Source organism: Peromyscus maniculatus, chromosome 1 (assembly GCF_049852395.1).
Source record: "Peromyscus maniculatus bairdii isolate BWxNUB_F1_BW_parent chromosome 1, HU_Pman_BW_mat_3.1, whole genome shotgun sequence".
Lineage (NCBI taxonomy): Eukaryota > Metazoa > Chordata > Mammalia > Rodentia > Cricetidae > Peromyscus > Peromyscus maniculatus.
In genome coordinates this window covers 208,420,482-208,435,912 of record NC_134852.1, presented here as the reverse complement: position 1 = coordinate 208,435,912, position 15,431 = coordinate 208,420,482, and the positions used below count along the sequence as shown (strand labels likewise).

General features: G+C 47.4%; 2 protein-coding genes across 3 annotated transcripts in view; one reads left to right on the top strand and one right to left on the bottom strand.

Moving 5' to 3' along the window:
• Acsl5 (acyl-CoA synthetase long chain family member 5) overlaps window positions 1-6,045 on the bottom strand; it is a 49,251-nt gene extending 43,206 nt beyond the window's left edge. The window contains exons 1-2 of one of the 2 annotated variants that reach the window (XM_015997093.3): window positions 5,878-6,045; window positions 3,484-3,669 (exon numbers count right to left, since the gene is read on the bottom strand). The gene's annotated coding sequence lies outside the window, so the exon portion shown is untranslated. Of the gene's footprint in view, window positions 1-1,474; window positions 2,381-3,483; window positions 3,670-5,877 lie in introns of those variants that run through there. The other variant, XM_006978418.4, reaches the window with a different exon arrangement.
• A 37-nt stretch (window positions 6,046-6,082) lies between these two features.
• LOC102924232 (guanylate cyclase 2G-like) overlaps window positions 6,083-15,431 on the top strand; it is a 53,260-nt gene continuing 43,911 nt past the window's right edge. Inside the window, exons 1-4 of the mRNA XM_042265356.2 lie at window positions 6,083-6,281; window positions 9,522-9,650; window positions 14,226-14,409; window positions 14,980-15,093. Coding sequence (XP_042121290.2) covers window positions 15,045-15,093 — 49 coding nt within the window. The 5' untranslated portion in view covers window positions 6,083-6,281; window positions 9,522-9,650; window positions 14,226-14,409; window positions 14,980-15,044. The remainder of the gene's footprint in view (window positions 6,282-9,521; window positions 9,651-14,225; window positions 14,410-14,979; window positions 15,094-15,431) is intronic.

Genomic DNA, 15,431 nt, shown 5'->3' with positions numbered 1-15,431 from the left:
TTGCTCTGTGACCTTGGGGAAGTAGCTTCGCCTCTCTGATGCTACTCTCTTAACCATCAGACAGTGAAACCATCCACCTCAAAAGATTGGCTTGACCTAATATGTTATCTGCTATGTGTTGGTACTTGGCTGAGAGCTCTGTCCTTCTGCAGTGCCCACCCTCCTTGAACTTGCAGCCTCGCCGTGATGTAGCACTGAGGTGCACAGAAGCACACTGATATTGTGGTATGTGTCTTTGCCCTAAAGAACTATCACATAGCTTGGCATCGTGGCACACACCTATAATCCCAGCACTTGGACGGCCGAGGCAGGCAGATCACCAGTCTCATCTACGTAAGGAGTTCCAACTCAGCCTGGACTACAGTGATAGTCTATTTCAAAAAACAAAGCAGGGCAAACAAAGTTATAACATAGCCTTAAGTCAGAATGCTTGGCTGAGACTCTGGACAGTATTGTTTTTTTAATTAAATTTAATGTGTCTCTCTGGGTTCTATGTGCTGCGATTTTTTCTAGCGTCCCCATCACCAGTATCCCATCATACCCCAGCTATTTCACCTGCCTGTGCCAACCGCCTCCCTCAAACCTCCCGCCTGCCTGCCTGCCTGCCTGCATTTACAGCTATTGCTTTATTTAGGCTTTTGTGCCTTCTATTGGCCGACACAGGCACATGAGTGATGCTCATAAGCTTTTATACTGTGTTTCTCCCAAGGTGCATTCTAAAATGACCGGAAACAGCTGGCACATGGATACAGAGGGCAGGGTCAGAATCTATGGCTTCTATCTCCAGTTTTAAAACCTGGAGACAGAAGCTTTACTATTTTAGACCTGCCTCTTACAGGGCACCAGTCACCTACAAGTAGAAAGTTTAGATTCAGTCCTGACGTTCAGACTGTCAAAGGGGGCGTGGGGTGGGTGTGATACCACATGGGGTATCAAAACCCAGCCAAGGAGCCCTTTCTCAAAGCTCACTCTCTCAAAGCCCTTCCAGAGCATCTTAGATCTAACCTGTGCTGATAGCCCCCAAAAGAGACCCAACTTCATTCAGGAGCCATTCAGTCTGTTTCTCCATCTCCTTAGTCTCATTCCTTAGCTTTTACCATCCGAGAGTCAAAGTCCAGTGAAAAGCAAGGTTAAACCCCCAGCCCACCCCAGGGAGCTACGCCACGTGCTCAGGCCCGCAAAACGGTCTCTGTAATCCACCTCCGGAAAAGGGACGGAGAAAGTCCCCTCCCATCGTCCATTCCTTCTTTTCCTCACCTCTCCGGATCCAGGGAGCACGGGTACCCCTGGGAGCCCCTACCCCTACCTCCACCCTCACCCCCGGGGCATAAAGAGCATGGCGCCCACGTGGGCCACAGCGAGCCGCGAATTACAACCAGCTTCCTGAAGCTGGGCAGGGAGGAGGGGGGTCGGATGCCTCTGTGGCACGCCCAGGGGCCCGTCCTTGGATCACACCCCGCTACAGATCCCTTACCCTGTGAGGGGCCGAATGTCTTGGAGCTTGAGTGGGGGGCTTCCTGGCTCCGGCTTCTCGCTGGCTGGAGAGCCCCTATCCTTCCTTCCTCACCCCGGGCTTCTCCAGGGGCAGGGTGGCTTCAGAGCGTCCATGCAGGCAGGCAGGCAGCCGGGCTAGTGTCCGCACTTCTGCCCTGCCCTGAGCCGTCCCAGCCAGGCCATAGCCCGGCTTTCTGACATGCTGGTGCTGGGGACTTCACTTCCTGGTTTTTTTTTTTTTTTTTCCTCTTTCACAACTGAAAGTGGAAGCGCTTCTGACCAGGAGGAGACAGACAGCCTAAGCTACCCCGCCGGTTTTCAAAGCCTTTAGCCCCAGCCCCTAAGGGCTGAAACAAAAGCCACCTAGCATCCACCCAGTCCACCTGCTCCCGCTGGTCTCACTAGCTCTCCTCTAAGACGAAAATCCAAATGAAACCGAGCTGAGGTGCCCCTGGGTTCACTGCCAGAGAGACGGAGGTGACGTTGTTCCCGCTGCGTTCGCAGGACAGGAAAGTCCAGCGAGAGGGACCTCCGCCCTTGGGGCAGTCTCAACAACTGTCTTCTCCATGTAGCCCCTTTCCCGGTCCTCAGAGCTGCCCGGCTCAGGGACAAATGCGGACCTCACAGAGACAACAGAATAAACAAAATAAGCCAGGAACCACTGGGGCAGCCAGCCATTAAATTGACGTGGCTCCTTTTCCTCTGACACACCAGATCCGTCTCTCACTCCGGCAAGTTTAATGCAAAACTGTGTCCTGTGCCTCCCCACTTCCACCTTACAACCCGGGTTCATGGCTGCCTTATTTATCACCCTTTAACGCTCTGATCTCCCGGGGGCACAAGGAGACCTCATTCTCGGATTTGGAAGACAGATGACAGGTCCTGCGCTCCCACCCCCACCCCCAGCAGCAAACTCACAGACAGACAGAATTACACAGCACTTTCCCAGCCTCGATCCCTCCAGGAAGGATGGGGAGGAAGTTCAAGGTGAGTCTGGCTCTTCACTAGAGTGCTAGCTACCTTAGGATTCCTTCTCTCTGCAGAGAGCACCCCCTCCTGCTGGAAAGGCCAGGAAAATGGAGCCATATCTCAAAGAACAGCAGGTCTGTCCCCTTTGGAAGGATGGAAGGATAGAAGGAGGTGCCTCCAGCTTTTGTTTAGTTTCAGAGCTCAGCTTCCCCGGAAACAATTTTCTCCCAAGGAGAACATTGGCAGAGTGGATGCCAAGCCTCAGTGCCTGGGATGCCCCTGGCTTCTCTCTAAGGCCTGTCTTAGCCCGTGGCAGGTTCAGAGGATACCAACTAATATCATTGTCATTGGTCTCCTCTAGAACTGAATGCCAAGTTCAGCAAGGTCTGAGTCATTCTATGCCTTTCTATGCAGCCTCTATGAGCCCCAAAGATTTTTATGGAAGATTCTGACATCACCAAGATTTTCACAGTCTGGTCAGCAGAGACTGACCATCACATCCTCTCTAAAGCCATGCCACACTGCTCAACAACTCAGAGGTGTATCCAAAAAATGAGGCTAGTGCTGCATCCCTTACAGAAGATATCCCCTGAGCCAACACATGGCTCGTCCTTTAGGATGCTTGCCAGCCCCTAATAGCATCACTGCTGATCCCATCCTTCAGGAGTCTCAGTCATCAGCAGTGGTTAAGTGGCTCCTCTAAAAAGTTCTGAATGTAAGATGAAGGGAACCTACATCCTGACTCGTCTTTAACCTTTCAAAAGCTTTATGCCTTCTAAAAGTGAGATTGATAATTCTCTTTCAATCCTTTTCCCCCCTCTCTCTTCTAGAATTCAAATGGCTCAAATATTTCCCTTTCCAATCACTTTCTTTCTTTGCCTCCCACACAAGTCAGCTGAGATTACCACTCATATTATGAAAGAACTTTAAGCAGGTTGAGGATGAATATGCATCCCACCTTCCCCCACAAGCTCCCTACTCCCGCCGCCACCGCCTCATAGACCAGAGAAGGCAGCTCACCTTGTGAGAACAGTCAGTCGAAGTTCTAGCTGGGTCGAGGAACGGCTCCTCTTGCAGCTAGCTCGCTGGTTCAGCACCACATTCAGCTGCCTCTGCCTTTCCACGCTCGCTCAGGGACTAGGCACACCTGAAGCCACTGGATCCTGTCCTGAGAGTGTCCTGCCAGCTCCTCTGGAACCTTTGGACCTGTTGCAATAAAGGTGCAAAGGTAGAAGTTACCTGCTCAAACACTCAGTCACCTCTGACAGAAGTGGAGAATTTGGCAAAAGGTTAAACAAGAGATTGTTAGGCAATGGACTTAAGAGGGAAAATAAAAGAGCGATTGGCTCAGAAAGCTGCTGTTGAGTGGGGTGAGACTTATAAAACCCAGACTTCAGGGGAAGGGGTAGGCATGCATAGGACTTTGCATATGAGGTTTTTCTTTGCCACCATCTTTGGGAGTGAGAAAGGAAGAGGCCAGACTAGACTAATAGGCCGAGAAAGTGTACCTTAATTTCAGGATGACAGGAAATGGGGAAGTCACTGGCACTGACTCAGGCTATGGTTTAAAGATCTGGACAAAGTGGAAGTTTGTGTTTGGAGAGAGCCTTCTAGGAAAGCCAGGATAATCAAGGATATTCCAAGGCAAGCAAGCAAGCAGAGCTGGCCTGAGGTATAGAATGTGAACCAAAAGACCAACCCAAGTGGGCTGTCTTCCGAGAGAGCAGAGTCAGGGGCACAGCCTGCCCTACTCGCCCCTAGCAAGAAGAAGCACTGTGGCTGTTGCCTCATAGTGTAGTCTATTTTCTCCCTTCTGTCTGTGTGGAAGATGCGCATTACCTATGTTGTTCCTAAATCATTAAGGCTGAAAAGGCATCACTAATCAGAAGGAATATAGACGGAGAGATAAAAGAGGATCTGCAGACCTTGCATAACCTCTACTTCAGAGTCAGACCAATGAACTCTTTTCAAGAAGGTGCTAAAAATCTTGCCACCAGGTAGTAGACAACCCAGGCCTAAGGCAGGGCCATGGATGCCCATCACCATGCTTGGTCTCTGTGATCCTACCTCTCTGGTCAATGCCATCAGTGAAACTTCAATGCTTGCCTGCTTTCTGTGTGCCAGCCCTTTAGAAATGTAGAGAAAGGCTTACTTTGTAATGTACCTGGTCAGGTGTCCAATATCAAAGTCAGGCATCAGCACCATTTCCTGCTGGGTGGGGTGGTTAGCATGTTCATGACATAGGGGCTTCTCATTCAGGTCTTAGAGGCATGGACCTCAGAGGTCGCCTCTCCCTAAAGAGCCTTAACACTTCCTTAGTACCAGAAAGAAAAAGGCTTCTAAGAGGCTCTGAAGAGAGCAGACTGATGAGAACTTTGGGTGTCAGTGCCACCAGACTGGACCAGTGCCAAGGTATGTTGATCAGGAAACTACTGACTGAACACCTGCTGATACCACACTCTCCAGAGAGTAAGATATGCCAAGCCAAGCTGTGGTTTCCAAACTTTAGTAAATGTCACAGTTCCCCAGAGGGAATGTTACAACACATTGTCTGGGCCCGTGCCACGGTTTTGATTCTGCATGGGTGCCACTCGAGATGAGTGTTTGCATCAAACATCTACCCTACCTTCAGTAGGACCAGATACTACGATATCTATAGAGGTTGCACTAGGGATAGCCTTGGTTACGGCCAAGTTTGACCCGGACTTGAACTGGTGCTTTTGGAGAATCTGCACAGCTGACTGAGCCCCAGAGGGAGACTTGAGCTGAACAGGAGTCCCGCCACTGGCTGTTCACACCACCTTTCCACACATCTGACTCAAAGTCATGCAGAGTCAGAGTGGCCAAAACAAGTGGGTAGCCTTGTATGAATGAGGAATGAATGAATCATCAATGACATAGCAACCTTGCTTTATTCTCAGGGACATTGGAGACTTCAAAAGGTGGTGAAAAGCCCAGAGTCCAGGTCTCTAACACTCTAGCAGGCCATACCATCTTTTCCTCTCCTAAAAAATAAAATAAAATATTTTTCACATGTTTATGTGATAGGTGTCCCTGTTGAGTGTATCTGCAGGTGTGTGTGTGTGTACATACTGATATTGTTTTGCTTGGTTGTTCTCCACTTTATATATTGAGACAGGCTCTCACTTGAACCCAGAACTCTCTGGCTAGTCCACCTACTCAGCTTTCAGTCTTCCAAGAGCTGGGATTACAGGCAGGTCTCCATTCCACCTGGCATGTATGTGTCTGTTGTGTTTCTGCAAAAGCAGGTGATTTTCCCTCTGATGAACCACCATCTCTGGTGTGTCAGACCGAGCTTCTTTATAGTACCCACAACCATACACTTTAGAATACAGTAATTATTTTTAAATCCCTTTCAACTTGGGCATCCAGCAGCCCCTAAAACATACAAACCTTCATTCTTTTAGGCCACTGACAGGTGAGGTTCTTGAGATGTGTGGTGCCTGACAGGTAGCCTGACACACTCTGCCACGTGACCCTCTGATGGTCTTCATAGACCTTCTTTGCCTTTTCTTAGGGACAAAGGAACCGTACATCCAATCCACCATAGTTCTGGAATCCCAGACACTGACATTCCAGAACTCTATAACACAGCCTCAGAACAACCATGCTGCCTCGTGGGCTCAGGGTGGGGAGTACTTCACAGATAGAAATCAGCTTAGCTTGTCCAAGGGCCTGAATGCAGAGGAAGGCAGACATGTTTATACCACACTTCCTAGCTTGTGACTCTTCCAAGCTGCCGCTTCATATCTGTGAGGTGTGAGTGTCAACGAGACCTTCAAACATCCAGACCAATAGTAAGGGATGGGAATCCGACCCCAAGATGAATATTTCATTTGGTCCTTAAAATTGGCTGGATGGAGGTGGCAATTTGCCTGAATGAGAAAGAACAACTCAGATAGGACATGTCACTTCCTGAGGTCCTATACCTTGGAGATTAGGCTATGATGATGTGGGGAAGGAGAGCACACTTATTTCTTAAATATTTTTAGGTTATTTGTAGCATCTGGTGATTTCCCTATTGTCCTTTAAGAGTCTGGCATGGCATAAAGTGTTATTTTAAAATTTTATTCACTTCCAGCACTATAACAAAAAAATTTATAGTATAAGTTACTTCAAGATTCTATACAATATTGACTCTAATAAGTCATAAAGGAAAACTGAAATTTCTTCTTTTAATAATATTCTGATCTTAGAATCTAGAAGAGTCTTCTTAAGCTTCTAGAGTGTCTGTTTTAGAATATTTTTGGGGTGTTCAGATTGTAGAATGTACACAAGTAATGCTTTCCTCAAGAAGTTTGGGCAAGAGTAAGAATGAGAGGTGGAATATGAGAAAGGAAAGATGTGGGTTGGGGAGGAAGTCCAAGAGCAAGAGCCCACTGGGCATGTGCAAGGCCCTGAGTCCCAGCACAGGAGGACAAGGAGAAGAGAGGAAGGAGAGGAGGAGGAGGAGGAGGAGGAGGAGGAGGAGGAGGAGGAGGAGGAGGAGGAGGAGGAGGAGGACAATGGCTGCACAAGACGCCTGTAATGGCTGGAGATGTGGAGATGCCAACATGTAGATAGGGAGGCTATTAGACTGTGACCGCTTGTCCAAGTCAGGCAGAATGGCCCCAGAGCAGACAGAAGCAGTGTCAGAGCTGAGCATGAAACAACTCAGGACAGCTTAGCAGTGATGGACCAGAAAACGAAGAGCTGGCATGGCATGTCCCAGAGTTCACTGACTAGCAGGTAGAAGTGTCATAGAGTGAGGACTATGAGGGTTGAACTTTAGCTTCCCACATGGCAGAGCTGACGCTGAAGTTTGTCATCAACTGAGATATGGAAAGAAGGGGCAAAGTACCCGAAAACTCTCTCCTAGAAGGGCTCTCCTAACTGGCTGTTGGAATTCCATGCCATTCTGCTTATCTGCTATTTCAAAAGGCTAATGATGCTCAAAGTACATTTCCAAGGCAGCAATCGAAGGTCCTCAGGGAGCTCCTCATCCTTAGTTCAGATCCTTGCAGAGGCCTTCTATAATCAAGGCCCACAGTGGAGAGCATTATGGAACACTTACCAAGTGGCCGCCCTGCACTAAGAGTTTTGCAGCATTTCATCTAATCTCACAGCAACCCTAGGAAGATCTTATTATCCTTTGGACGGAAATGAAAGGGTCCTCTTGGAGTAAGAGGCCAATGAACGTGTTCGAAGTACATGGCTAGCAGTTGGAATAACCTCATGGTTAAACTTTGAGCTCAGGTAGTCTTGGTCCAGAGTGTAAACTTATCTCTGTAGTTCAGTGCCATCAACTCTACAACTCCCTTATTCTTTTGTGTGCACACATGTTTCTCTTGAGGACAGTCAGTGATCTCTTGATAAACATTAAGAACCCTTGCTCTAAGTCAGCAGGACCCAATAAGCCCTTGAAACCAGATGTCAAGCTGATCACCACCTTCCTCTCCTTCAACGGGGGCGGGGGAGGGCACGGCCTTTCTGCTTCTGAGCTCATTTCCCTCAAAAGCCTCACTCCACACACCGGCAGGCACTGATGAGCTAGATGTTCTAGCCGGCTTCTCTCTCCACCAGCAGCTCTCCCTTCTCTGTAATCTGTTAATGCCGAAATGCTTCGGCTCCACTCTAGGGGCTGACATTGCTGCGTCACTGGGGGCTTCACAGAGGACAAAAGGAAACCTGAACCCACAGCTCGATGTCTGCAGCTGCTCATTTCCCTCAGTTCCAGCTACTGACAGCGATTGCTTGGGCATGCATTATCTTGAGGCCACTTGTTCATTCTTTCTGGGAAGGAAGTGTTACCTAAAGATATGCAATTGGCTGGCAAGAATGCTATTTGCACAATAGCAAGAAGAAGAAGCATCCACCAGACAAGGTTCATTAGCAGCCCCCCCCTTAAATGGGGAGCTATGGACAATTAATGGCTTCTAGGGGAAGGACAGACAGTTTTTTCTAGGGGTGTGGTCCCTGGTAGGGTGGCCACACTCCCGTGGGTGGCTTCATACCCAGGAATATATGGGAAGCACAAATTGGACTGGGTGGGTTATTAAAAAATAGGACATAAAGTTGGGGGTGTACGGAGATGGATTAGGCCTGGAGAGAAGTTAGGGGTAAAAATGGGGAATAGATAAGATCAAAATACATTGTATGAAATTACCAACCAATTAATAAAAATATAAAAAAAGAAATCCCCCCAATTTCTAGCTCTTCATCCCTCCTTCCCCCAAACCACAGAAAACAAATTGACTTACAACCTTGGAATTGAGCCTCCTAGTTGGTGATTCATGATACACAGTAGGTCAAGATACACCAATTAACTCTTTACTGAGGGTGGCTGCTGTGCTGACAGACAGCTGTATTCTAGGGGTTCTATTATTCCATACAAACACCATAGTTATCAGTGTCATGGAGTGAACAAATCAGAACATGGAGATATTAGCTACCTGCTCCTTTATCAGCAAGGAATAAACATCCAGACTGAGATCTAGCAATCCCACTTCTGGGTATATATACAAGGAAAATTAAATCAGTATGTTGAAAGGACATCTGTACTCTTATATGCCTTGTGGCATTATTCACAAGAGACAAGATATAAAATTAACTAAAGTGTCAACAAATGAACAAAGAAAGTCTAATGTATAACTAAAGTAGAGGGGCTAAGGCCATAAGCCAGTTGGGAGAATTGAGTTCTTAACTAGCCCTAGTGCAGCCTTGCGTGTCCAATCCCCAGCACTGCATACAACTGTATGTTGGTGGTACATGCTACAATTTCAGTCTTCAGGAGGTGGAGGCAGGAATCAAAAGTCAAAGTCTTCCTTTGCTTTATGAGGAGATTAAAACCAGCTTGGGCTGCAGGGCGGTGGTGGCACACACCTTTAATCCCAGCACTCGGGAGGCAGAGGCAGGCGGATCTCTGTGAGTTCAAGGCCAGCCTGGACTACAAAGTGAGCTCCAGGAAAGGCGCAAAGCTACACAGAGAAACCCTGTCTCGAAAAACCAAAAAAAAAAAAAAAAAAAAAGACAAAATCCTGTCATTTGTGACACCACAGATGGACCTGGAAGACATCATGTTAAATAAAAAGAGCAGGCACAAAAATTTTAAAGCCACCTGATCTCATTCATAAGTGCAAGCTACAAAAGTGGATTTCTCCAGGGAAAGGAAACAATGGTTAACACAGGTGAGTGGTGAAGGGGAAGTGGAGGGTGGGAGACAATGGTTAAAGGGGGTATAATGACAGTTAAACAGGAAGTGCAAGTTCAGTTCTGCTGTGTAACAGAGACTATAGCTGATGTGAAGAGACACCAGGATCATGGCAACTCTTTTTTTTTTTTTTTTTTTTTTTTTTTTTTTTTTTTTTTTTTTTTTTTTGGTTTTTCGAGACAGGGTTTCTCTGTGTAGCTTTGCGCCTTTCCTGGAACTCACTTGGTAGCCCAGGCTGGCCTCGAACTCACAAAGATCCGCCTGCCTCTGCCTCCCGAGTGCTGGGATTAAAGGCGTGAGCCACCACCGCCCGGCTCATGGCAACTCTTATAAAGGGAAAAATTTAATTGCAGTTGGCTTACATGTTCAGAGGTTAGTCCATTATCATCATGATGGGATGCATATCAGCATGCAGGCAGACATGGTGCTGGAGAGGTAGCTGAGAGTTCTACATCTGGATCAGCAGGAAGTAGGAGGACAGAGTGACACTGGACCTGGTTTGAGCATCTGAAACCTCAAAAGCCTACCTCCAGTGACTCACTTCCTCCAACAAGGCTGCACATCCTGATCTTTTCAAACAGTGTCACTTCCTGTGAGCCTATGGGGGCCATTTTCATTCAAATCACCACAGTGACATATTGTATTCTCATGAAATTTTTTATTTATTAGTGTGTGTGTGTGTGTGTGTGTGTGTGTGTGTGTATACTCAAGTGCCTATACAGAGGTAAGAGGACAACTTTTGGGAATCGGTTCTCTCCTTGTACTATGGGCTCTGGGGATCGAACTTAGGTCATCAGGCTTACATGGCAAATGCTTTTACACACTGAGACATCTTACTGGACTGACATACCATATTCTTGAAAAATGCAAAGAGAGCAGATGTGTTCTTGTCACAAAACAATAACTATGTTATGTGAGAGTGAGTTTATTAATTATTAATAGCTGGATTTGACTACTTTTCAACGTTTAAATGCTTCAAAGCATCCATTTGAAGAGGAACAATGCATACAATTTGTATTTATGTGTGTTCATGTGGGTGTGGGTGCATGAGTGTGTACAGGTGCACATTCACGTGTGTGTGCATCTGTGTGGAAGTCAGAGATCAGCCTCAGGGGTTTTCCTCAGGGTTTTCACTTTGTTTTGAGACAGAGTCTGTCACTGGTCTGTAGCTCCCTAATTAGCCAGTCCAGGAATCCTCCTGTTTCAGCCTCCTCTACACTGGGACCAGAAGTACATAAAACACAGCTTTCTATGTGGGTTCTTGGGGATTAAACTCAGTTCTTCATGCTCTCTCAGAAAGCACTTCACCCACCAATCCATCTCCTCACTCCAATGCATTTCATTCTGTGAATGAACACTCACAAAATGTGGCCACCACCCAGGGGCCAGGAAAGACAGTTCATAGAGAAGATTTACACGTTCACTGTCTAGGATTATGGCCCCAGACTACAGGTGGCTCCCAGGCACTTGAATGACGTGAGCCTAAACTGAGATGTAAGGACAAAATATATATTGAATTTTGGGGATCTGGTATGAAAAAATAACAAGTTTTCAAATTCCAATTACATGTTGAAGTGATAATATTTGGGATATAAGTTAGATTTCCACTGCTCTCACTCTTTGTGTGTGTGTTGGGGTGCATTTGTGTCTGTATATGTGTGTATACATGTAGAGGCCAGAGGTCATTCTTGAGTGTGGTTCCTCTGGGAGACTTCAGGCTCCCCAGGTGGGTAGGGTGGCCAGGCAGCAAGGTCCAGTGGTTCATCTGTCTCAGCCTCCCCTTACTAGGATTGTAAGCACCTATCTTTGCACTGGGTGCTAGGGATCAAACTGGAGCCTCATGCTTATGCGGCCATCTGAGTCACCTCTCCATTCTGCTTTCACTTTTTAAATACATCAGTAGGAAAGATGTCAATGACGAATGTGTCCTGCATTGCATAGTTCTGGGATAATGCTGATTACCAGAAGCCAAAGGTTCTTTGACTCAGTACATACAGAACAGTCACACAGGCTGATGTTAGTAACATATGGAAACTTGCCTGCGTGAGCTTTCTTTTTTCTTTCTGGTACCCAGCCCAAGCTTTGTCATTCCATTTGATGCATGCATCACCACTATATATGCACATACATTACAAGCTGTGCCAGAAATGTCCTTTACCTGATCCTCTGGCTTCTGCAGAAGTGGCAGCTCCCCCCCCCTGCCCACCGCAGGAACTCCTTTCAATAGAGTTTATGATCTGAACTGTAGGACAGTCCTTTGTTGAACTGTGTTGTTTATTGGCTATTGTTCTGTGTCAGCCACTATGCTGGGTGTTTTATGTCTCTTATTCCTTTTACTGGCCACATAAAGTCATCCTGGCTAATTATAGATGAGGAAATTGAGGGTTTAGGCAACCTTAACTTGTCCAAGCCAGCTTGTGTCTCATCCCACAGTCTGCACTGCAGGAGGCAGGAACTGAGGAGCACCGCTCCTGTGTGTCACAGGCAGGGAGAGCCCTGATACTTAGAGCAGAATGTTTTTTTTGCACCTCCCTCCTCCTGGGTCCTTAAAGGATACCTTCTGCTTCACAGCTGTGGTTCCCTGAATTTACAGCATGGTATGAGCCACCCTGAGGGCTTGATTGGCTAATCCAGGGTCTTTAACTAGAATTGAGAGGAAATGCCAGGAAGTGGGAGGGCCTCTGTTGTCTACAGACAAGAGGCTGAGGAGGGTGGGGGAGTCAGGAGGGACATCCTGCCTGGTTCTCTATGACTGTCCAGCAGAGCGCTAAGGGCCAGATGCCGAATGCAGGACACAGTTCTGTCAATTGGCACAGACGGGAAACATTTTCTCATGAGTCAAAAGCATGTTATCACCCGAGAGTGATGAACTGGGGTACAGTAGACCGGCCCAGTGTTTGGGATGTGTGAAAATAAAGAAGTCCATGGGGGGTAAGGAGATGCATGGCTCGGTAGGTAGCTAGAGTGATTACTGTGTAAGCATGACAATCTGGGTTCAGAATCCCCATCACCCATCTGAAAAAGCTGAACATGGCCACATGTGTTTGTAATTCCCAACGTTGGGTGACAGAGACAGGCAGATTCTTAGAGCTCCCTAGCCAACAAACCTAGCTGAAAAAGAACTTCTGGGTCCGTGGGAAACCCTGTCACAGGGCTGTAAGGTGAAGAGTGACAGACAAGTACACCTGACATCCTGTTCTAGCCTCCTCTCACCTCTGCATACTGTGTGCACAACATGAACACACAAACATGTGTGCGCACACCACACACATGCACATACCACATGTACACACACACACACACACACACACACACACACACACACACACACACACACACACGGTCTTGGAGGCCTGGCCTGGGATGTAGATTGATGACAGAGCACTTGCCTATCACACAAGAAGCGCTAGGTTCCATTTCCATTAGCCAAGAAAAAGCAGGAAACACGGTGAGCTACCCTGAGAACACGACGACATGCATGGGAGATCTGACCCCACCCCTCATCTGCCATACAGTGGTGTGGATGAGGGAGAGATGCCCTCCCCCACCCCCACCCCTTACTGCCTGTGGCAGGTGGGAGAGCTGGCCCTGAGGCCGTGAGAGTGGTCTCTGCCCCTCACCAGCTGCAGTGCTCTGCAGAGTGGCCCCTGTACCTTGCCTGGGCCACTGGTGTCACCTAGTGGTGTAGGTGTGGGTGAGCTGGCTCTGAGGGTGCGAAAGCAGGACAATCGAGCCACCCCTTGCTCCTTGCTGCATAGGATGAGCTAGCCAGGGCAATGCTGGAGAGCTCACCCTGGTGGTGAGGATGAGGGAGAGCTGGCAGGCTGACCAACCTTGCAACTACCCAGGTCTAGGACCAGGACTATGCATTGGCCCACTCCAAAATCCACCTCATCTATGATCTGCTGGAGCATATGAAGAGTCTGATCCTGCAGATCCAAAGGAGCAGGATCTCCATGACACAGGGCAACAATAGGATGTCCAAGAGGAGTCCCAGTGAGGGCCCAGTACCAATAGTGTAGCAGAAGCCAGAGGCCTCGAATCAGACCAATGAGCATTTGTAACAAACATGTGCAAGTAAAGATATGTGATCTAAAGGGTCACCGTGTGACTCACTGTGTCACACTACAGGGTCTAAGATGAGATTTTTCTTTTCCTTTTTTCTCTGTTTCTTTTCAAACAAATTTTATTGTTTAGTTTATTTTATGTGGGGGAGGTTGCAAGGGCAGAGGGTGGATACAAAGGGACAGGGAGATGAATGGGATCAAGATGCATGATGTGAAAGACACAAAGAATCATTAAAAAGTTATAAAAAGAAGAAAACATTTTTGGAGGTGGGCAGTGATATGTTCAATGTACAATATATGCTTGAATAAAAAGACAATTTTAAAAAAGATTTTAGAAAATCTAAAATCACAAGAAAGTAGTTTGTAATTAATTACCTCACTGTTGATCAATGAGTTTGTTTGAAGGCCACATACTCCTGGAGCAGTCAGCTTCCTCTTCCCGCTGCTACTTCTGACAGATTTTATTCTTCATGCCATGGCTTTAGGGTCAGTAACCCTGGAAGTGGAATCAAAGACTATGAAATAAATATTTAGAACTCTGGACTTCAGGCCAGCCCAACCAGCTAAGCTTGGATTCTGATGATGGCTGGGAGAAATTGTAACTATTGAAGGCCCAGATCTTCAAAAGCTCCTGCTCAGGTGTCCAAGATTCATTCCTTGTGGAGAGAGGTATGGTAGATAACGGAGGGACTGAATCCCCGGGTGGCAGAGCCTTTGGGAAGGAGGGCAGGATTCTCTTCTCCTTGTGTGGGGCCTTTCAGGAACACCAAGGTTCTGTCATTAGCAGTCACTCAGAGACAGTGATTGAGCCCCATCTTCCAGGAGCAACGGACACTGTTTCTAAAGCAGTGGTCTTTGAATCCTGAGCAAATTATTCTGTTGCAGACCTAAGATACAGGATCCCCCAGTTTGGTCTTAACTCTTCTGGCTCCCCAGATCCTTGCTGAGTAGAAGCCTCATCTCAGACACTGGGTCCCATTGGCTGTGGAGAAGGCCTAAGGATAGATATAGTGGAAGGTTGGAGGTTGGCACCCAGACAGGTAACAGCGGCTTCCCTTTGCTCCCAGGACAGTTAGTGCAAGCCATGCCTGAGAGGAACCTGGGAGCCATATCTGAAAAAGAGCATGCACCTGTCACTCAGCATGCCATCCCATAGTACTCAGCTCAGGATCCATCTGGGATCTTAGGGCAAGAAACTGGCAAGCTCATAGGTCTCTCTCCTCCATCCCCACTTCACAGAGGAGCAGACAGACTCCATAGAGTCGATACCTTTCCCCATAAAATAGGCCAGGAGATGGACTTACATGCACCCCACTTCTCCCACATGCCATATTGGAACCTGCCTCATTCCAGGTAAGCTAATTCCTTTTTTTTTTTTTTTTTTGGCCTCTCATCACCCTGGAGGGAAAGGTTGAGTAGACTTATTCCAAACCCTAACCTATTAAATCTTACTGAGTTCCTACTGAATTGGAGGTCTTAGGTTGCATATGTAGGCTCTGGCATCCACACAAGTCAATCTGAGAGGGCTGGTGTTAGCCTCATTGTGAAATGAAGGAAACCATTTCACAGCACTATCTGACTTGCCCAAGGCAAAAGATTGGTAGAGTTTGTTAGGAAGGAGGTGTTGACTCAAGACTGCACACATTAACTCTAAGAGGAGAGAAATAGCCTCTGTCACCCTCTGTAGCGTG